Source organism: Bos taurus, chromosome 29 (genome assembly GCF_002263795.3).
Source record: "Bos taurus isolate L1 Dominette 01449 registration number 42190680 breed Hereford chromosome 29, ARS-UCD2.0, whole genome shotgun sequence".
Classification (NCBI taxonomy): Eukaryota; Metazoa; Chordata; class Mammalia; order Artiodactyla; family Bovidae; genus Bos; species Bos taurus.
In genome coordinates this window covers 1,301,282-1,323,370 of record NC_037356.1, presented here as the reverse complement: position 1 = coordinate 1,323,370, position 22,089 = coordinate 1,301,282, and the positions used below count along the sequence as shown (strand labels likewise).

The 22,089-nt window shown below is 53.4% G+C and overlaps 1 protein-coding gene across 14 annotated transcripts in view; it reads right to left on the bottom strand.

The window, feature by feature from the left end:
- SMCO4 (single-pass membrane protein with coiled-coil domains 4) overlaps positions 1 to 20,790 on the bottom strand; it is a 75,280-nt gene extending 54,490 nt beyond the window's left edge. For 4 of the 14 annotated variants that reach the window (XR_009493317.1, XR_009493321.1, XR_009493322.1 and 1 more), the window contains exons 1-2: positions 20,207 to 20,279; positions 18,408 to 18,484 (exon numbers count right to left, since the gene is read on the bottom strand). Coding sequence is in view for 3 of the 14 variants with exons in the window: in XM_024987288.2 (XP_024843056.1) it covers positions 17,870 to 17,965; positions 18,408 to 18,474 (163 nt within the window). In the remaining 11 variants the exon portion in view is untranslated. The other 10 variants (XR_009493318.1, XM_024987302.2, XR_009493319.1 and 7 more) reach the window with 8 other exon arrangements.
- Positions 20,791 to 22,089: the final 1,299 nt, after the last annotated feature.

Sequence of the window (22,089 nt, the reverse complement as noted above, 5' to 3'; positions counted from 1 at the left end):
CATAGTAGTCTGTATCTCTTAATGCCATGCTCTTAGGTCCCTTGGCTTTTTTTGTTGTTGTTGCACCACACACACGGTTTATGTGGGATCTTAGTTCCGTAACCAGGGATCGAACCTGTGCCCCCTGCATTGGGAGTGCAGTCTTAACCACTACACTGCCAGGGAAGCCCTTTTTTTTTTTTCAGTGTGTCAACCTACTACCTTGACTCTGTGACTGTAGATTCTGGATGGTAGCTTGAAAAGCCCTGCTCCAGAATGCCCTATTTTAGCTCTAATTTTAAAAATAAATAAAAACAATCAGGAAGCTGGCCCTGACATCTAGCTTAAGTTTCTTAGGCTGCCAGGTCACTCCAATGCGCACGGCTGCACACGTCCCAGGACGGACACAGCAGTGACCAGGGTGGCCAAGGGCCTGCACCTGGAGTCCTCTGACCCGCACCCACGCGCTGCCCGAGTCCTCCAGATTCTGGCCTGTAAACTGGGAGCCAACGCCACTCACCCCCGAGCTTGTCGCAGGCCACCTGCCCGGAAGCTGGTCCCCGCTGCTCCCCGCTGCTCGGGAGGCCTAGGACACGGGCAGGAGGGGGCCAAGCTTAGCCTGTGGGACAGGCCCGAATCCCAACCCTGGCCTCCGCCCCGCAGCGCCTGACGCCCCCCGGTGGTCGCGGGCAGCTCTGCGGCTGCAGACGGGCCTGTGGCCCCTCCACCACACCAAGGGCCGCCTTCAGACCTCACCTCTCAGGGAGGAAAGGTCTGTTTTCTATAGGAAGCATGACACATGAGGTGCCTAAGCTATGACAGGGCCTCGGCCAGGCCCCTGCCCTCGGAGCACGCCCTCAAGCTGGGCAGATGGACAGGTAAACAGGTGACCGTATAACCCACTGGGCCAGGCGGTGTAACTGAAACCCAGGCATCCAGGGAGAGCGCAGCTCATGCTGGAAGGCCCACTCCTTAATCCTAGCTGACTTTTTTTAGTAGGAAAAAAACCACAGCTCACAAATTGCTAATGTATTAAGAATCAGAAACTACCGCCTCCAAGCCAAGTCTCAAGCCCGGAAGAAAAGCATCCTTGTCTGCTCTTGTTGTTTAGTCACTAAGTTATGTGCAACTCTTTGTGACCCCATGGACTGTAGCCCACCAGGCTCCTCTGCCCATGGGATTTCCCAGGCAAGAATACTGGAGTTGGTTGCCATTTCCTGTTCCAGGGGATCTTCCTGACCCAGGGGTCGAACCCACATCTCCGGCATTGCAGGCAGATTCTTTACCAAGCCACCAGGGAAGCCCATCCTTGGATATACCCACAGCAACAGCAAGCAGGACTGTCACGACTCCAGCGCTGCCTCCCTGATGTGACTGTACGCTCCCTGAGGCTGGAAGTAAGGTCACCTGTTCAACATCACATGACAAATATCATAAGACTGGAATCTCGAAAGATGGAAAATCGCTGATTGCCTTTCCAGTTCCTCTGGAAGTTGCTCTATATTTGTCCAGAATCAAAATTACAAAAGGAAGGAAGGGTGGGTAGGATGAAAGGCGTCCTATGAGGTGGTCAAAAATAAGACTGAATCTGCTGGATGCTTAAGTAGGTCTTCTTAAAGGTGAGGCCAGAGGCCTCAAAGTTAGACTTTAAAAGTCATCTTAAGATTATAAGTCACTGTATAAGTGTGTACTAAAAGTATTCATGTGTCCAATGTGCATACTTTGAAATACGTGTTTCTCAGTATGAAGATTCATTAAAAATCTAAAAAGAGGGTTACCACATGGCCCAGCAATCCCACTGCTGGGCATATATCCAGAAAAGAGGGAAACTGTAAAGATACATGCACCCCACTATTCATAGTGGCACTGTTTACAACAGCCAAGACATGGGAGCAACATGACAGATGAAGGGATAAGAAGACGTGTTACATACACACAGTGGAATATTACTCAGCCATAAAGAAGAATGAAATAATGTCATTTGCAGCAACATGGATGAACCTAGAGATTACCCTAAGCGAAGTAAGTCATACAAAGAAGGACAAATACCATATGATAGCACCTATATGCAGAATCTAAAAAATCACACAAATAAATTTATTTACAAAACAGAAACAGACACTGCAAATAAAACTTATGGTTACCAAAGAGGAAAGGGGAGGAGGAAGAGATAAATTAGGAACTTGTGATGAACACATATAGACTACTATATATAAAATAGATAACCCACAAGGACTGTATATCACAGGAACTGCATTCAGTATCTTAAGCTGTATGTATGTGTGTATGTATATAACTGAATCACTTGGCTGCACACCTGAAACTAAAACAACATTGTAAATCTCCAGTGTGTGTGATATGCTTAGTTGCTTGGTTGCGTCTGACTCTGCAACCCCATGGACTGCAGCCGCCAGGCTCCTCTGTCCACAGGGATTCTCCAGGCAAGAATACTGGAGGTGTTGCCATGCCCTTCTCTAGGAGCTCTTCCCAACCCAGGGATCGAAACCAGGTCTCCCGCACTGCAGGCAGATGCTTTACCGTCTGAGCCACCAGGGAAGCCCAAAATATCACACTTCAATTAAAAAAAAAAAAAAAAAAACCTGTTTCCAACATCCTATTTTGGCATTTCTTAATTTTTTTAAACTACTGGGCTTGGGCGCTTGAGAGTGGCCATGTGGTTAACAAGGATACCCTGAGAGCTCTGGTCCCAGCAAATGAAGCAAATGTCAGCTACCCAGCTCCCAAACCAAAAACCTTAGAAAATACCTGGCTAAAGCAGGACTCTTTATGCTCCATCCTCTCTCTCTCGCTTTGAAGAAGGGAGTGTACCAGGAAGGTCAGTTACTAAGGCTCTCGGGACGGTGGGAGCGTCTCAGGCCTCTGCACCCGAGCTAAAGGTCTATGATCTCTCCAAGTCGTGCTGGCTTAAAATAAAGACAGAAAGTAGTAACCTGTTCGTTGAGTTCCAGGCGATTTCATGTACGCTGTCTCGTTTACATTTGCTCAGCTCCTTCAGATATTATGATGATGCCCGGCTTAGGGAACACAGATGCAGAGATTGAGTAAAAAGCCAGGAGGTGACTGGGAGGGACACTCAGATGGGCCCAGACGTGGCCCCCAGGCCCCACAGCATCCTTGCCAGCGGGGGCAGCACATGAAGGGGGCACATGTTCACTCTCAGAAGACAACTGAGTTTTAGTTAATACCCCTGCTGATGTTTTGTCTGAAACATCAGAGAAGCCTATGCAGATGCAACCTAAAGTCTCAGGTTTGTGACATCCCTTGAGAACCCATCCGGGGACATCCCTGGTGATTCAGCGGTTAAGAATCTGCCTGCCAATACAGTGGACTCGTGTTCGATCCCCGGTCTGGGAAGATTCTTCATGCTGCAGAGCACCTAAGCCGCATGCCTCAACTACTGAGCCCATGCTCTGCAACCAGAGAAGAGAAGCCACGGCTGCTGCACCTGGAGAGCAGCCCCAGAGCTATGCAGCTCGAGGAAGGCCACACGCATCAACAGAGGCTGAGTACACTCAGTAAATAAACAAATAAAATTTGTAAAAAAAGAAAAGAAAAAGAACCGGTCTGTGAGCTGGGGTCAACAGTGGCTCACTGTGAGGCCAGCCTGTGCACAGCGCCTGAGAAGTGCGACACGCCCGCAACGCAGACACTTCGAGCAGCAGGCTGACTGCCGGGGCTCTGCAAGAGGCTCAGGCGGAAGAACTGCAGAGAGAGACGGGCAAACACACACCCGAAAGCTTGTGTTTACTCCCCAAAAACGCAGGGAAAGCAGAGTCCCGAGGACAGAAGGATGTCCAAGCGGACAGGCCCTGCATCCCAAGGAATGGGTGGAGATGACTCCATCACCACCTGCGTCTCTTCATAGACCTCACCGCCCCACTGCACTCACCCAAGGCCTTAGGCAAGAACACCCAGAGAAAAAAGAGGGAAAGGGGAGAAAATGCGAACAAAGAACAAAATTCCCACAATTCTGTGGTCCATCAGATCAGAGAGCTGGCCTGAAACGTGGCTCCATTTGCACACAGAACCTCTGAGTCGGGAGGCTGGCGCCCCAGCGCCCACACCTGTGCCCCTCTGGGGAGAGGTCACTCCTGCCTCTGAACAGGCCCAGGAGCTGCTACCCGACTCCCCGCTCCCAGATGGGCTCCCAAAAGCATGTAGAGTGAGGCAAGAGGCCACACTGGGCAGACGGACCTGGGTTCCTCTACTCAGTGTTATGCGGCAGCAGGAACGGGAGGGAGCCTGGGGGAGAACAGATACTTGTACAACTGTAGCTGGGCTGCTGTGCACCTGAAAATATCACAGCACTGCTAATCAGCTATGCTCCAATACAAAATTAAAGGTTTTAAAGAAACTAAAACAGAAAGACCTGGGTTCAAATCTCTGGCGCTGCTACTAACACACCGGGTCTGTTGGCATCACCTGATTCTTGCCTTACAAAACAGGGACAGTAATTCCCCATTTCCAAAGTTGTTGTGAGGAGTAAATGAAACAACACACCTAAAAGCCTTGATCGTCAACCAGCCGCTCTTACTAACATAAGCAGAAGCCACCCAGCCCTGGGTAATAACTAGATCTCATTCTTTAAAAGAAAAAGATTTCAGGAAGTTAATGAGGACTGACCATTTTCAGAAAAATCAAGGCTGTGGGGTGGGGAAAACTACACTCCCTCGCCTTCTGGAAGGATTCTGAAACCTCTCCACCACCGGCGCCCCTACCAGACGGAGAAGTGGCTGGCAGGTCTCCTTACCTCCAGACTCTCCACACTTTATAAATATACCACACGACCCACCAGAGAGTGCTCGCTGCCAACCTCCTGGGCAAACAAGCCCAACAATATTTGATCCGGAAATTAAACGTCCAGGCAGCCCAGCCACACTCAGTTCAAAATAGATCGCTGTGACCTACTTAGTCTTCCAGTACCATTCCCAACGCCAGACCCAGGGGGGCGGGCAGGGTCCGCTGACTTCCGCAGGGCCCTGCACAGCACCCCAGCTTTCCTGTAATTCAAAACATGCACTGAAACAGCGATGGCTCAAGAAATTATCTTGGGAGGGGCCAGAAAGAAACCTTAGCTTAGAAACAGCTGATTGAAACAGTTGTTAAAAAGCAAAGAGTCTCAAAGTCATGACGACAATGCACCCCTCTGACCAGCTCCCATGATGAATTTTCATTCATTTAAACAAAGGCTACCATCTCTCTTGACAGTCCATTTTCAAGCTACCTATCCGTCACCCTCACAGTTGTTTCTAGAGTATCGATACCTTCTCCAGGACACAATGGGCTCCTTGAGACCCTGTCTTCTTTATCACGATATTTCACAGCATCTTGGTGCAGCGAGAAGCAAGCACCGCATTCACCACCACTGCCTCACCAGCAAGTCTTCCAGGTCCCACCCACTCCCACACTTGGCTCCTCAAGATTAGGGACTACAAAGAGACAGACTTTGCTGGCTATAAAGATGAGAAAGGCACAGAAGACCAGGGAAAGTTGCCACATAGTTTCAACCACCAGGTAGCTACCAAACAGACCTCCTCTATTATAATTCATTTCACTAGGGCGGTGTGACCCTTGGGGCAGGAGACCAGGGAACCAGGGAAGTGAATCCAAGGGCCTTGGCAGAGTCGAAGCCAGTAAAATCCCAGAGCATTCCAACATACAGTACGAGGCAGACAATGGAACACTGTCTTTAACCAACTAGGCAACGGTGGAGGAAGCAAGCTGAGGGCCAAAACCAAAGAGAACAAGTCAAAGCAAAGCTGCTAGTCTTCACCTCCAAATCCACCCTCCCCAGGTCTCCAGCATCAGCAGCATAGACTCCTCTCCCAGACTGAGCTCTCAAATACCCATCCCAGAAATTTACTTGGTAGCCCTTTAGTTTGTTTAGCACTTTGACCCCATCATGACATTTAATCCTCTGTGATCACGAGGCAAGCAGAACAAGCATTTTCATTGCCTGCTTAGAAATGAGGAAATTGAGGCCATAGCATGTCTACCCCATGGTAAAAACCAGGTCTACTGCACAGACCTTCTAACTCCAAGTTCAATGCCTTTTCTCTAAAATCACTCGCACAGTATGCCCAGGCCTGGGAAACCAAGTATCTGAGCTCCAGCCCTCTGGTCTCAAGCCCACTGGCCCCTACGACTGAGAACCTTCTGGAGACAGAACTCTGACACACAGGCCACACACACACTTCCACCTGCTTTACAAACAGGTGCAGAGAAATCCTCGACCGCGGTGTCCCTTATGTCAGCCACTCGTGCCCCAAGCCAGGTGACCGCCCACCTGCCTGTAAACACACTAAACCCAACTCCAGAGCTTTCAAAGGAGAGACACACACACACTGCTTTCTGCAATCAAATGGTGATCGCGGGGCAGGGTAGGTAATCGCAGACCCAGCAGCCACAAACCAGAGATCCTAGACCTCCGAGTACCAGCACCCTGGGTCTACATCCTGTTTCCGGGACTCCTTACTCTCTGTGACCTTAAGCATCTTTGTTTCTCTAAATCTCAGCTTCCTCATTTCTAAAATAAGGAATTTAAAAAAAGGATCTCACAGTGAATATATTTCATGCCACAGAACTGAAAAATGGTTAAAAAGGTAAGTTTTGTATATTTCACCACAATAAAATAAAATGGGCTAGCATTTATATTGTTAGAGAACCTCACAGGTTCATAACAAGGATTAAATAAAAGTTTAATGGCAATTCTTATGTGTGTAGCACATACTAAAGCATAATAAATAGCTATTTATTATTTATAGTAATTTTAATATTAATAGCTTTTATTATCTGGGCAATATGTGCTCAACATGGAAAATGCTGAAAACAAAAAGATAAAAAGAATCTCCTTTAATACTAAAATCCAGAAGCAACCACTGAAATAAAATTCTTTATGGTATTTTTCCAAAGCATAGATATTTTGTAAATTTGGAATATAATATATAGTCAACTTTGTCATCATGATCCATTCTTTTCTGCAAAACTGCAGAAACAACTCTCTCTACATCCAGAAATAAAGGGACTTTGTTCAGGGCAAGGATCAAAAGTTGCATGAAACTTGAGGCAGGAACACAGAGCTCACGCTGAACAGCTGGGGACACCTGCCCCCAAAGCCAGGAGGGAGGTATCCGTCAAACCCGGCCACCTGTTCCTCCCTCCCCATCGACGCTCACCCAGAGAGCAAGACCCCGGGGTCTGGCCAAGCAAGACAAGGGCCATGGGGGAGCCCATGGGAGCTCTGCGCACCATGTCCCCGCCCTCGGGAGCTCCTGCAGTAACAGGAGAGCCGTGCAGGCAAGTCACCCTGGGGCCTGTGCCGCAGGCTGCGGGGGCACAGGAAGGAGACACGCATGACAGCCGTCCCATCCAGCCCCCGGTAAGGAGGAAGTCACCCAGGCCCATGAGACAAGTGACGGCCCCAAGGCTGCAGGGATGAGACCAGTCCCGACTTCGGGCCAGAAGGCTGAGCTCTCAGGGTCCTGAGGTAGCTCACAGATGCCCAGTTTAAAAAAAACACACACGAAAAAAAAAAAAACAAAAAGAAACCATCAAGGCCAATATCCAGTATGTACGAACAAGTCCTTATTTACTAGGTGCTTAGGGCACATCCCCAGTGGCTCAGCATTAAAGAATCCTCCTGCCAATGCAGGAGACGCAGAAGGCGCAGGTTCGATCCCTGGGTGGTGAAGATACCCTAGAGAAGAAAATGGCAACCCGCTCCAGTAGTCTTGCCTGGAGAATCCCATGGACAGAGGAGCCTGGCAGGCTACAGTCCACGAGGTCACAAAGAGCCAGAGACAACCAGGCAGGCACACACTGGGAGCATGTCAGCACAGAGACAGTGGTGCCTGGGCACAGGACAAGGAGCTTGTTTTACCCAGACCCTGGGGCTCTGCCTGGCTCCCGTCCATGGGCAAGGCCTCTCTGCCTCTAATGCGGAAATGAGGCCAGACTCCACCAACTCCTGGGGACGCCACATGGGCCAAAACTTCCCGGAGCGCCCGGCAAAGAAGGAAGCTCTTCTGCTGGGCTGGGGAAGCAGCCCCAGGACCAACTCCGGAGAAGGAACCACAATCCCACAAAACACACTTAAAGGTTCTGTCCCTGGCGAGGCATGGCCTTCCCCCACTTTCTTTTGGACGGGTGAGTATTCTGTTGGGAAGCAGGGGCAGGGAGCGAGCAGCACCCCCAAGGCAATTCCTGAAATCCAACAGAGGAGCAGCTGCTCCAGGCACTGGGGAGTTCTATTTCCATCTCTGCTTACACGTAATTATCTCCTAAAGCGGTGCTCCCCGGAGGGCTGGCAGTGCCAGTGGCCCCAGGTCACCTCCTGGACCGGCTGCTCCTGCACCAGCATCACAGAGGGAGGCCTGGAAGACAGCCCAAAGCAGGGCCACCCGCGGCCCACTCCTCCCAGGCCCAGATTGCAGCCGTGCCAGGCCCTTTCCTCTGGTGACGCAGAGAGGAAATCAAACGGGAGCCAGATAAGGAGCTCCGACGCCGAGCAATCCATAGTTATGAGTCCCCAGGGGCCACGCGGGCCAAACCAGCCCAGGCCGGCCAGCCATGCCCGGGGCACTTTCCTTCCAACAACGACGGGGCTCGGATGCAGGCCCGAGTGCTTTCACAGCAAATAGGAATGACAGCGCACAGCTCTGCATGCTCTGCGTGCCAGCGACGAGCTGGGGGCAGGGAGGGCCTGGGTGCCCTGACGCCACCCGGGTGCCCGGCCCGGCGCTCTGCAGGCCAAGGGAGGCGGCCTGAGGCGCTGACTCCACTCTTCTCATGGTGACGGGGTCCACGGAAGGATGCGGGCCCTGAGTGCCCTGGGCGCGCCAGCCTCAGTCGGCAGTTTCTACGCCTGCTGGGGCACGGGCACCGTGCCAGGTGGCACCCCCTGAGCTGGGCTGGCGGCAAGACACGCCCCGGCCTCCTCTGCTCTCTCTTCTTGCCTGTGATTTCCACGTGGGGAGCGGGTGATGTACAGGCATCTATGAGGAGGCAGGACACACAGGAGAGGGCGGTGGGTCGAGGGTCAATAGAGCAGAGAGAGACAACTGCCACAAAACACCCTGGTGCCTGAACACGGCGCTGCAGCGGCACCTAAACCCGGAAAAGCCTCAACCGGCTGCCCACCTGCCCGTGATGCTGTGCTTGTGGGCTCGCCACTGGCTCCTATCCCATGGGGGCAAAAGGCCCCCACCCCAAACACACACACACACACACGACTTCCACCTCCGTGCCCCCACACCAGCCTGGCAGGCGCACGTGTCCACCTCGAGGCCTCTGTGGCAGCTGCCCCCTGGCCGGACCGCGTCCCCGCCACACTACAATGCCCCTCAGACACGACTGCTCAGCAAGGCCTGCCTGGACCCGCTTTCAGCGCCTCACCACCCCCTGCCCCAGGCGCTCCCCTGATGTTTCAGCAACTATCCCCACCTCACACACTGTTCTGGGTCCACCAGTGTCCCCACAAACCCACAGCCACCTGGAACCATGTGACCCCTTCTGGAGAGAGGGCCTTCGGATGTACACGGTTAAGGCGAGGTCACGTGGAGGGGGCCCACAAAGAAAGAGGGGCCACAGACACAGGGAAGATGCCGTGCGGTGACAGAGGCAGGGAGCAGAGGACGCAGGCACCCCCAGGAACGGGGGAAGCAAGGGAGCCCCAGGACAGCGAGAGAACAAGGCCTGGTGTTTAAGCCATCTGGTTTGCGGCCCTTTGCTGCAGCACACTAGGAAACTGGGATGACCATGGGCTGTGACCAGCTATTTATGGTCTGCTGCCCCTCACGAGAAAATAAGCCCCAAGAGAAAAGAATTTTGATGTCCTTTGCTCGATGTAAAACACCCAACGCATGGAATAGCATCCACCTGAAAAAATGTATTTGCTGGACAGGTTCTGAGTGAATGAAGATAAGCCTAGAAGGGAGGTGGGGTGCTGCACCCACCCTACAGAGGGCACAACTGAGGGGCTGGTATCCAAGCTCCACTCAGAGACAGAAGAGCCAGAACCAGAACTGAATCAAGACCTCGTTCATTCCTTTGAGAAGCAACCTTCAGCTCCTCCAGGCGCCGACAAGCCACTGCCACGCGAGCCCTTGGTGAGCACGCGCGTGGAGTGGAATGCAGGAAGCGCAGGCTCCAGGCGTCCCCTGGGCAGGGCCGCAACCTGACCCAGGACACCCCAGGGCCATGTCCTCGCCTGCAAAGTGAGGGCAGCCGGCCGGCCTGCTGGTGAAGACGCAAGTGAGGCCCGTCTTCCCACGCTGCCTCCGCGAGGCCCTCTCAGGCCCAGGGGCCAGAGGACAGCCGTCCAGCGGCTGATGCAGGGCGGCCCCTCTGGCACTCTCCCAGTGCTGCTCTGAAGTCCAGCTCACACCTCAAGGCACTCGTGCTTGCACGCCCCACAATCACACCCTGTCACACGCACAAGCGCCTGGACTCACGGTACCCAGAGCTCTGCAAGCCCCACAGTCTGCGAGCCCACCTGTGTCCCCGCCGGGCAGGCGGCTCTGTTCCTCCCCCGCAAACACGGGGCTCCCCCAGCACGTTCTGCTTTCAGGACCAAAGTTCCCTTCTGCCCCCTGGACCCAGGCAGCCAGGGTCCTCTGGAACCCTGGGCACAGCTCTGCCCACACGCAGCCGGCAGGCCTCTCTGGTTTGGGAGAAACCATCAGAAAACATAGCAGGGACTTCAGAAGAGCGTGCCATCGCACCCGCATGCACTGCATACACACGTGGTCAGGGCAGGAGACCCGCGGCAACGGCACCCCAGGGCCAGCACTGTTGGGAGCGCAACAAGGCAGGGGGTGAAGCGAGAGCCCCCCACCTGTGGGCTGCACTTCCCGGCCCTCCCTGCAGCGACCTCAGCTCACAGGGGCCCGGAGCAGCAGACGGCAGACTCTGCAGGGCACCCCGAACACTGCATGGTTCTGTTTTCCTGCAGCTAGAAGAGGCAGCACGTGGCCCATTTACCCGGCGTGGAGAACAGGGTAAAGAGCCCCAAGCCTCAAGCCCGGAGCCCCGTCCCACCTGCACGCTGAGCCACCAGGCTCACAGCTGCATGTCCCCTCTCACAGCCGGGCTCAGCCTCTGAAACAAAGCGGAGAGGCTGTAAGAGGATCCGCAGGACCCAGTCACCCTAAACAGGGGGGCCTCTGCTCTGACACCTCACGGCAGGGCTGGTGCAGGAAAAGAGCCCCGAACCCTCCACCCCACGGCATTCCCACAGCCCTGCCTGACCTGGATCTGCCTGTGTCCTCCTCGACATTACCAGACGATGTGCACTGCTATATTTACCAAAGGCAACACTCGTTTGTTCATTTAGAAATACTTATTAAGGAAAGGGGCTTCCCAGGTGGCTCAGATGTAAAGAATCCGCCTGCAATGCAGGAGACCTGGGTTCAACCTCTGGGTGGGGAAGATCCTCTGGAGAAGGAAATGGCAACCCACTCCAGTATTCTTGGGCTTCACTGGTGGCTCAGCTGGCAAGGAATCTGCCTGCAATGCGGGAGACCTGGGTTTGACCCCTGGGTCAGGAAGATCCCCTGGAGAAGGGAATGGCAACCCACTCCAGTATTCTTGGGCTTCACTGGTGGCTCAGCTGGCAAAGAATCTGCCTGCAATGCGGGAGACCTGGGTTTGACCCCTGGGTCAGGAAGATCCCCTGGAGAAGGGAATGGCAACCCACCCCAGTATTCTGGCCTGGAGAATTGCCACAGATAGAGAAGCCTGGTGGGCTATATAGTCCATGGGGTCGCAGAGTCAGACACGACCTAGTGATTAAACCACCATTAAGGAAAGGAGAACACAAATGAACGTGGTAGCTGCTTACTGTTGCTGAGTGCGTGCTAGTAGTGTGCTGATCTTCACAAACACGACTCTCTGAATCCCCGCAACAGCCCTGTGGGTGGGTTCTGATATAACTCCTGGTTTATAGATGAGGAAATCGAGGCCAGGAGAAAAGACAACTTCACTTACATCACACAGCCACAGACGACAGAGTGAGAGCTGGAAGTGGAGCCTCCTCCCACCCTACCCGCGCCTCCATCACTCCTGCCTCCTGGCCTTCTTTGAACAGCAGGTGCAGGATGCTGTCATTAAGTCAGAGTGTCCCAGAGCCCACTGTGCAGCTCAGCCCACAGGAAAAGGCCAGGTGAGGCCTCAGGACGTGCCCTCTGTCTACCCAGGCTGCTCAGGGACCACCCATCACTATCTTCCCAAGCGAGCCGGGAGGGCCCAGAGGGGCACCGCCTGCTGCAGGGACAGCCCCGCCGTGGGGTGCTGCTTCACACCCAGAACAGAGGCTGTCCCAAAGCCAGAGCGCCTGACTTTCTGGCGTGCACTTCCCTAGCTCAGCTCCCAGGCCTGGCACCTCTGCCTCGGCTATGCAGAACAGAACTGCTATCAACGCGCTGCTTACAAGCACTTGCCTCCTTGGGGAGAGGCTCGCAGAAAGACTCTGGCAGGTCACGCCAGAATTAAAATGATCCATTACAGTGCCCAGCCTCTGGGCAAAGTGGACAGAACATGAAACCAGGAGCACTTGCTCCCACTGCCACATCCCCACCCCTGTCTGCAGGGCACCCTGAGCAGAGCCGTGGTCCTGGGGGCTCAGCGTCCCCATCCTCCAGGACTATGATGCCTCCCCCAAAAGTAAGATCCGAAAGCCAAGTGAGTCTCATAGCCACACCAGCGATGGTGAAATGCCTACTAAACACTATCCATTTCTATTGTCTAGCAGAATGGCAGTCCAGGGGGAAGGGGCGGCCTCATTATCTATTGGTACTTTAAACCAGCCCAGCCCTCAAAAGTGCAGCGTGGGGATTCGCTGTAACAGTTCAAACATGTAGAACCTGTGGCATACTGATTCCACTCCTAGAGAAATACACACATGTGTACAACAGTATGCATGTATGAAGATATAATAGCAAAACTAATGAGTTAGATTATGTCTATCAACGGGGGACTGACTCATAAATTATGATACATCTACAAATATTTTCTAGACAAAGTAAAAGAGAGAAGAATGCATGAACAGATCTGTAAGATCCATTATATGAAAAGATAAAATGGTGAAACAATATATATGATGCAATCCAATTTATGCCTACAGAAGAAACAAAGCGGTATGCTTCTGGGTCTGGACAGGCTGATGGACGTTCCAATCGGTCAGGGCTGAGGAGTTAGCAGGGAGGGGCCCCTTGAGAGAGGGGGTCCCAGGGGAAGGAGAACTCTGTATCTGCTGCTGTGGACTTCACTAAGTGATTGGGAGGGTGGGGTGCAAGAGTGTAACAAATTCATGTATCACTTAGAAAAAAGGCAGCAATCTGATTGAAAAATACCACCACCACCAAAACAGGGTTGTTTTGTGTTCTGGCGTGAAGCTGCCTCTGCAATTTGAACAAGTTTGGGGCCACACTCCAAGGTCTTCACAAGAATGAATAATGAAGTTCAAGTGCAATCTCTAAGCCACAGAGACAGATGGGATCAGGGTCGACGGGGAGGAAGGGCAAGGTGGACGGCAGTGCTGTGGAAGCTGCAGCTGCCCCCTGGAAGCCGCTGGGCTCCAGGAGCCACTGTTCTGAGACTCGCCTCCCTCTAACCCCACGGGATAAGAAGAAAGTGAGAACCAGGGTGAAGGAGAGTTCCTTTTCCCACAGCAGAGGGGCGGTCACCCACTGTCAGCAACAGAGCTGCTCCCAAGTGAAGCTGGAGAAAAAGGGAAAGCAGGGAACGTATCAGTCATTATGTCGCGTCACACTCTGCGGCCCCACGGACTATAGCCCCGCCAGGCTCCTGTCCATGGGATTCTCCAGGCCAGCACACTGCCATTCCTTTCTCAGGGGACCTTCCCAACCCAGGATCAAACCCAGGTCTCCTGCACTGCAGGTGGATTCTTTACCGTCTGAGCCACTTTCCTGCCAGGCTCCTGAAGCTCCAAGGACAGCCAGGCTGGCAGCCCAGCGTCCACACATTCAACTCCCTCCGAACAACCAGTCAAGCCTCCCTTCACATTCAACACTGAAACTGAACCGGAACACACATCAGAGGGTTCTGCCAACAGAACAAGAACAATGTGGTACAAGGAGAGATCAATCAGTGATATGCTGGGTAAAGACAGTTACTCTTTCTGCTTGTCCTTAGTAACATGTCTGTAAATTTAAAGATTTGATAAAGACCTTGTTTGCTTCCTAATAATAACTAAAACAAACACACAATTACACAGCTAAACAGAGCAAAAAGAAAAAGAGAGGGGCTTTGCTTAGGACATGATGTTCAGGAGGCAGGCTGACAGCTGACACCCCCAGGTCAGGTGCTTCCCTCCCATTAGAACAGGTACCCCGTTAGTGCACCAAACACTCAGGTCACTGTAACAGCCCACGGCTAGGGGACCACCCTCAGGACAAGGAACAGAAGCCCCGTCTTGGGGGTAAGGGGTGCCCCCCGCACAGCGGGGCAGTGGAGTCCCGTGCGTGACTCACCAGGGCGAGGCCTTGCCTGCAGAAGCCAGGAGCAGGCAGGCCCAGCAAGGACCCTCGGCCCCCTCGCAGTGAGGATGCAACCCAAGAAAAGCCAGGACCTGGCCAACAGGCAGGAGCTCAGCAGGAGCTACCTGAAGAGTCCAAGTGTTTACGCAAGGAAAATGGGAAGCCTGGGCAAGTTTGCACGGATGCCGGCACTGGCGAAGGGAACGGCCCGGGGCCAGCGCACTCCTGACGTGGTGGCAGGCCCCGCACGATGAGGACACGCAGGCCCCGAGAGCACAAGCATGGCACGCGCCCCTGGGCTTTGGCACTGTCTCCCCCAGGCACGGCCCGGCTCCCCACCACGCTGCACCCTTTGCGGGGTGGGCTCACCTCCCGGCAGGGCCGGCCACCCTGAGAACTTGCCCACCACTGCCGCCCACCAACCAGCCCCGGATGTGTGGTGACCACCCACCACCCGCGTCTAGAGACGGGTCAGCCCTGGTGGACCCGTCAGAGGCGAGGCCCACAGCCAGCACAGTCCGCTGGGTGCCCCGGGAGCAGGAGGATGCGGACCCCACCCTGGGAGGCGGCCTCCACGGGGCTTCTCCCCTGTGATCCTTTCACCTGAAGTGTGAACATGCAAGCCTGCACATCCCTCATGGACTGGGGTCTGAGAACATGAATTCCATCCCGAGCTGCTCCAGGAAAGGTGGCAATGGAGGCCAGGTGGGTGGGCGAAGACAGGGAGGGGTTGGGGCTTATCCCGGCACCTTCCTCCAGCTTGAGAGACCACAGGAGGCCACCGTGGTTTCAGGCCCTCAGTCTGCACATGGCATCAATACCCCGCCTATGGCACAAGACTGGCCGTGAGGGGCAGAGGGGAGAGCGGAGACTTGGCCCCTCATATCTCAAGCCCCGGTCTAAGGACAGAACACCATCCACGGCCAGCGCCCCCCATGCCCCACCACCTGCCAGCCTCAACGCCATGAGTCCCACCCTCACGCTCTCTCAGGCCAGTTATCCTGACGGCCTCAATCCTCTGCTGCCCCTTGCGGACTCCACACAGCCCCAACCCAGCCCCGTCTCCAGGATGGAGTCCAGCACCGGCAGGGCGGCCTGACCCCCGCCTTCCAGGCTCTGGACTCACAGACATCTGGGCTGCCACGCAGGCGAACATCCCACCCCAGCTCTAGGAACGCAGGCGCTTCTGAGCCGTCTCCTCATCTGAGCAGGGGGATAACACAACTGACCTCCAGAGCCTCTGTGAATTCAGCAAAGGACACCCCAGCTCTCCAAGAAGGACCACGACTCTCCCTGTCCCCAACCTGGCTCCAGAGTCTCCTCTCTTCACGACCTCGCCGTGCTGCTTCCTCACAACGAATGAACATGGGCAAGGTCAGAAAAAAGGCATATTCGAGATCTAAAGGTGAAGGATCATAAACATAAAAATTAGGCTCCCAAGATGTGAAAGATACCAAAATTAACTCATTATCAAAATAATGTGAGAGGAGGGAACAGACAGGAAAAGAAGAAAAACATCACTTCAGAGGAACTGCTTTCAAAATATATAGCTTTGTGACTTTTTCTTAGACTTCATTTTTTCCAAAGATTTAGGAAGATTACATTTCAAAAGCTCACAAAGGAGACATTTCTGGGTTTTTTTTAAAATTGTTTCTTAATTAATATCTTCAGAGAACTAAGAAGTACTTTTATAGACTGACTGAATCTTAATAAAATTCTCAGAGAAATTCTGGCATCAGTCACAACAAACACCCTCTTGGAATTTAATTTCATTTTCCACATACAACTTACTATGGAAACTCATTTATGATGATACCACCACCAGTCAAAATCTGCCTGGAACATAAAAACTTCAAAGTGCCACAAGAGATTCCTTTAGGACTTGATGGAAATTGGTCCCATATTTAGCCAAATCCTCATCTAACGGAGAATTCCCCCATGACAAACTGTCCAGATTTTACCATCAAAATCACCTCTTCCATCCACTCGCAGCCCATAGCTTCCTTCCCCTCCCACCATATACTACAGCTCTAACAATGCCTCCTTCCAGCCAGAAGTCCCCAAATTCAGTCTCTTTCCCTTTTTGCACAAAACGGACAAAAGGTAACTAGCCACATCCATCTTTAGCCCCTACCAAAGACCTGTTCCTTCTGGCTTCTAGTTTGCTTCAAGCCCCGCCTTTCTTTTAATTCTCACTTGAAGTATAGTTGATTCACAAGGCTGAGCCAGTCCCAGCAATGCCCTCCTTTCAGATGATGCTAAGACCCTGAATATTCACTGTGTGTGTTGAGGGTGCAGTGGGAAGCCAAAAGCTATAAGAATTATTTTTAAGTACAAAAACATACTTTAAAGCCTTTTTCCCTGGAGGACAATTCCTACTGGAAGACTTAATCAATCCCATTATTCCAAGTGCCCATGGGCAAGGGGAGAGGAAGGGGTGAATGCTAACCATCACTGAGTACCTGCTGCAACTCACACGTGCATCTCATTTAGTGCAAGGCAGATATTATCATCTTAATTTTACACACATGGAAATCAGGCTCAGAGGGATTAGGCTCACCATGTACACCAGGCCCATCAGACACTGGGTTCCTGAGTCATGGACTCATGCTTCCAGAGTCCTCGGGTGCTTAGGGTAGAACCTGCCCCGGGTTGGAGGGCACTGTACAGTTTACACGTTGCTTTTCACATATAAGATCTCATTTAATATCTCAATCCTGTAAGCAACAGTTAAGAATTACTTTTCCATGGGTGAGGAGCCTGGGGGAGAAGGGGTACGTGCATACGCGTGGCTGAGCACCTCTGCTGTTCACCTGACACTACACCACGTTGTTAATCACTACATCCCAAAACAAAATAAAACATTTAAAAAAAAAGAATTACTCTTCCACTATCATAGAACATTACATGCCTGCATGCTGTCGTGTCCGACTCTTCGTGACCCCATGGACGGCAGCCTGACAGGCCCCTCTGTCCATGGATTCTCCAGGCAGGAACACTGGAGTGGGTGTCATTCCCTCCTCCAGGGGATCTTCCCCACCAGGGATCGAACCCACGACCCCTGCTGCATCTCCTGTATCACAGGCAGATTCTTTACTGCTGAGCCACCATATCTTGTCCTGCCTGATACATGGTAGGGGCTCAAATGACAACTATTATTAGCACCAGGATTTTTATTAATTTAATAGCTCTCAGTTAAAGTAAAAATTTATACAAGAAACCGACAGAAAAGGATTACTGAAAATGATGTGGTCAAACCTAATATGGATTTGAAAGCTACTAATGGAAGAGAACAGAAAGACAGGAGCATTCAGTTATGATAAAATACACACACACACACACACACACACACACACAGAACCCTCCCCGCTCACCAGCACCATGCCAGCCATGGCATTTCAACTTCTCAGCATCCAAAACAGGATGGGCAGGAAGAGCCTCTGAACTTCTACTGAGAGATTGTCCAGAGTCTAGGGATAGGGGTGGAGCAGACACATTATTACCTTGAGCTATTTTTAATGTATCTAATGCACTATTTGCCTATTAATTTTACTCACTTGAAACCTGGGAGGTTCAGAAATGTCACATGTAACAGGAATCAGTTCCCCATTTCTCAAGTCAGAACGGAAAAGATGACAGAAGCGTGGAGGCATAAAGACGGCAGCATCAGTCAGACAGAAGGAAACCTACGGTCCTATGGTAACGAGTGGGGCTTCCGGGGAGCTCAGCGGTAAAGCATCAGCCTGCAGCACATGGGACCCAGGTTCAATCTCTGGATCGGGAAGATCCCCTGGAGGAGGGTATGGCAATCCACTCCAGTATTCTTGCCAGAAAATCCTATGGACCAAGGAGGCTGGTGGGGTCCTCTCGTATGGAATGGGGTCACAGAGTCGGGCATGACTGAGCACTCACCCACAGCAAGGAGAGATCCTGGGGGTATTCTTCGAGCAAGGCTGCTCCAAGTGGATCCACTGCTCATCCACTCCAGGCTTGAAGATTCAAACAAAAGAAAAAATTCAGGTCCACAGATGAGACATACATAACTTTTTAAAGCACAGTTAACAACTTTATGATAATGATAGCTGAACAGGCAATACACTAATTGTCTGCATAAGAACAGTATCCTGACGGCAAATCCAGTACCAATTATTACTAGTTGTTGGTTTTGTTTTACCTTATGCAGCCTCTCTTGCTTCTGAGCTGTGTTAAGTCCACCCTAATTTCTTTATAATAGGCTGAGGTGGACTTTGTGTGGCTGATCAAGGTTCACAAGGAAACAGATGTCCCTCAAACACCTACTCCTGCCACCTAAGACTGTCTAACTCATTCTGTATACTGAATTTCACACATAAAGAAACTGAGTTCCAAAGAGGGGAAGTGATGCGTTGGAGGCCATCAGTTCAGTCCCTCAGTCATGTCCGACTCTTTGCGACCCCATGGACTGCAGCACGCCAGGCTTCCCTGTCCATCACCAACTCCCTGAGCTTACTCAAACTCAGGCCCATCAAGTTGGTGATGCCATTACTGGAGGCCATAATCCTTGCTAATACATTTAGGACTAGGACAAGGTCTCAAGGCCTACAGTGTGGGTCTCCAGCTCTACCACTGTTGCAAATTACCTAGTGCGCTTGTGTCTTGAATACAAATTTTATTTGAAGGGGAGGAAAAAAAAAAACCTAGCATGAGTCATCTCCACTGTCAAGGGGCACCACACAGATTATTCCAATAAAGCATCTGCAGAACCACTTGTTTCTGAAATAGCCAGCCTCAGCCCGAGAATCAAAGGCCATGTCTTACGCCCCTTCAGGATGACCACGACTCTGCGAACAGAGAGGCTGCTAGGCTTTGCGGATCAGTAGCCGAACCCAAGGAATACCGACGTGGCTGGTGCTGGAGAGGGCAATGGGGGTGGGTGCGTGGGTGTCAGAGGGGGTCAGAGCTGCGTCTTCTCCTGGCAACGGTTAATGATTGCACGCAGCCCAATCCTACTGCCCACGGGACCCCTAAATATCCCATCCACTCAGGGGGTCCCTCGTTAACTTCCCAGACAGCAGCGCCGCAGTAGGGGAGGCGAGTCTGGCAGACGGGGAGGGGAGGTACTTGGCCCAGGCTGTAGAGGAAGCGCGGCTCGGCCGCCTCCTCCAGCAGTTCCAGGAACTCCCCACCGGGTCTCCGGGCGCCCAGAGGCGTCCCCAACTCTGAGCCCGACCCCTCCCCCGCGTCCGCCCGGCAAGGGGGAGGGGGCAAGCCCACCGCCGCTCCACTCCGCCCCCCGCCCCCCCGGCGCCCCCCGCGGGCCTGTCTTCCCCCTGCTCACCACGGGCCCCGCCGGGTACCTGCGGACTCCAGCCGGGTACCCCGATCGCGCCCCTTCCTTTCCGCGCGCCGAACACCCGCGCCCGCCGCCTCCGGCGCCCCGCGTGCCCCAGTCCCCCGGGGCCGCCGCGCGCCCGCACTTCCCGCCCGGCCCGGGGGCTCGCGGTCTGCCCCAACTTTCCCGGCCGCGGCTCCAGCCCGCAGCGCGGAGACCCCGGCCCCGCGCAGAGACGCGCGGCCCCGCGGCCCCCGCCCGCGGCCGGCACGAGTTGCGCTCGGGACGCGCTCCGGGCCCGGGCCTCGGCAGCCGCCCGGCTCTGCGCGGGGCGGGCGCGGCGGGAACCACGGGGCCGCCGCCCCCCGCCCGGCCTGGCCCGGCCCGCGCCGCCGCTCACCTCCGCCTGCGCTGCCGCTGCCGGGAAGACGTGGCGGTGGCCGCCGCTCACGCTCCCCGCCTCGCCTCCCGGCGCCCGGGCGCGCGGCCCCGGCCGGCAGCGCCAGGCGCCCTCTGCCGCCGGGAAGCCGAATCCTCCCTCCCTAACCCTAACGCGCCCGCCCGGCCCGGCCGCCCGCCCGCGTGGCCGCGGCCCCTCGCCCCGCTCTCCACCGCCGCTGCTCCGAGACGCTCCGCCGGAGGCCCCGGGCTCGCCTCGGGGAGCCCGCCTCCGGGCGCCCGCCCGCCCCGGCCAGCCGCCGCTCGCCGCCCCCCCGCTCCCCGCCGCCGGTGCGGCTCGCGCCCCAGCCGGCTCCATACCGTTTCTGCTTCCCTTAACCCTAACCCTTGCCCCGGAGAATGTCAAGTCAGGCTGGGGAGCAGCCGGCTCGCCGTCCCCTCTTCTAGTTTAGCGCCCCGCCCGGAATACCCAAGTGCGCCACAAACACTTCTTACGGGATCCAAGGAGCGAATGAATGAGGGCAGACTTTGGCAGCTCTCCACCACGCAGGCTTCTAAACTTCCAGAGAACAGATACCCGGACCTGGATTTGTTTTTTCGTTTGTGAATTACACACACAGACACGTGCTCAGCGTTGCATAAATAAGATTCACAGTTCCCGACCTCAGACCAGCACGGAGCGGCACAAGGCCCACCCCCACCGCCCAGTTACTCCGGGCTTTTAGTCGAACAGATTTAGGATTTAGATCTTCCACTTAAAAGCTGGGAGCTCTTGGGAAAGCTAATCTCTCTGAGCGGTTACCTCGTCTATACACTGAGAATAGTAAAACCTACTTCCCAGGGCTGTTGTGAGCATTGAGACCTTGCATTGTATGTGAAGTGCCTTGCTCGGCCCCTCCACCCACCTATGCTGCAGAGCTAAGTGGTAGAAGCCCTTATTAAGATCATTAACAGGTAGCTACTGTTACTATTATTACTGATCCAGTAGGTAATAAAAACTATATGCAAAATGTAAACTAACGGCCACCTTTTCATCTGAGGACACCCCTTGTGAGTGTGGAATTGTCACCTACCCAACAGGGCCTCTCCAGTCTCTCCTCTTCCCCACCCCCAAGAATTAACTAATTGGTACTGGGTTTTTTTAAGACCTGTAGAACTGGCTCTCCTACCGGTTTTCCACCTGGGTTTTAGTGGCCAGTCTCTTAATGAACAGTGTTTATTTTCTTGTAAAGGCAGTGAATGCTTAAGGGTTTCTGCAATCTACAGCATCTACTGTTTCCTCATTGCCCCTCTCTCAACACCTGGAGGCCATCTTTGCACTTATGACAGTCTCCTTCCTGCTCTGCATGGAAAACAGCAGCGGGTGCAATGAAGTTGCATCAGACAAGACTGGGACTGGAATCCCAGCCTGTCCACCTTGGGTTTTCTGTGCCTCAGTCCCCTGAGTTGTAAACTGTGGAGAATGACCCATCTGTGGCATTGAGAGATAGGTGATCCAATCTTTGAGTGAAGTGCCTGGAACATAAAGGTGTTTACTAAAAGGCAACTGTTGATTTGTTTATTTAACCAGCGTTTAGGGAGCATCCTAGGTGGTGCTGGTGGTAAAGAATCTACCTGCTAGTGCAGGAGACGCAGGTTCAATCCCTGGGTCAGGACAGGAAATGGCAACCCACTCCAGTATTCTTACCTGGAGAATCCCATGGACAGAGGAGCCTGGTGGGCTACAGTCCATGGGGTGGCAGAGAGTTGGACACAACTCAGCATCTGAGCCTAGCATAGCACAGCTCAGGGAGCATCCACTGAGTGTCATACATTCTGGGAGAGTGACGGAAAGAAACATAGGTGAGGTAGGATTCCTGTCCTCAAAAGAGATTGAGGTCTGCT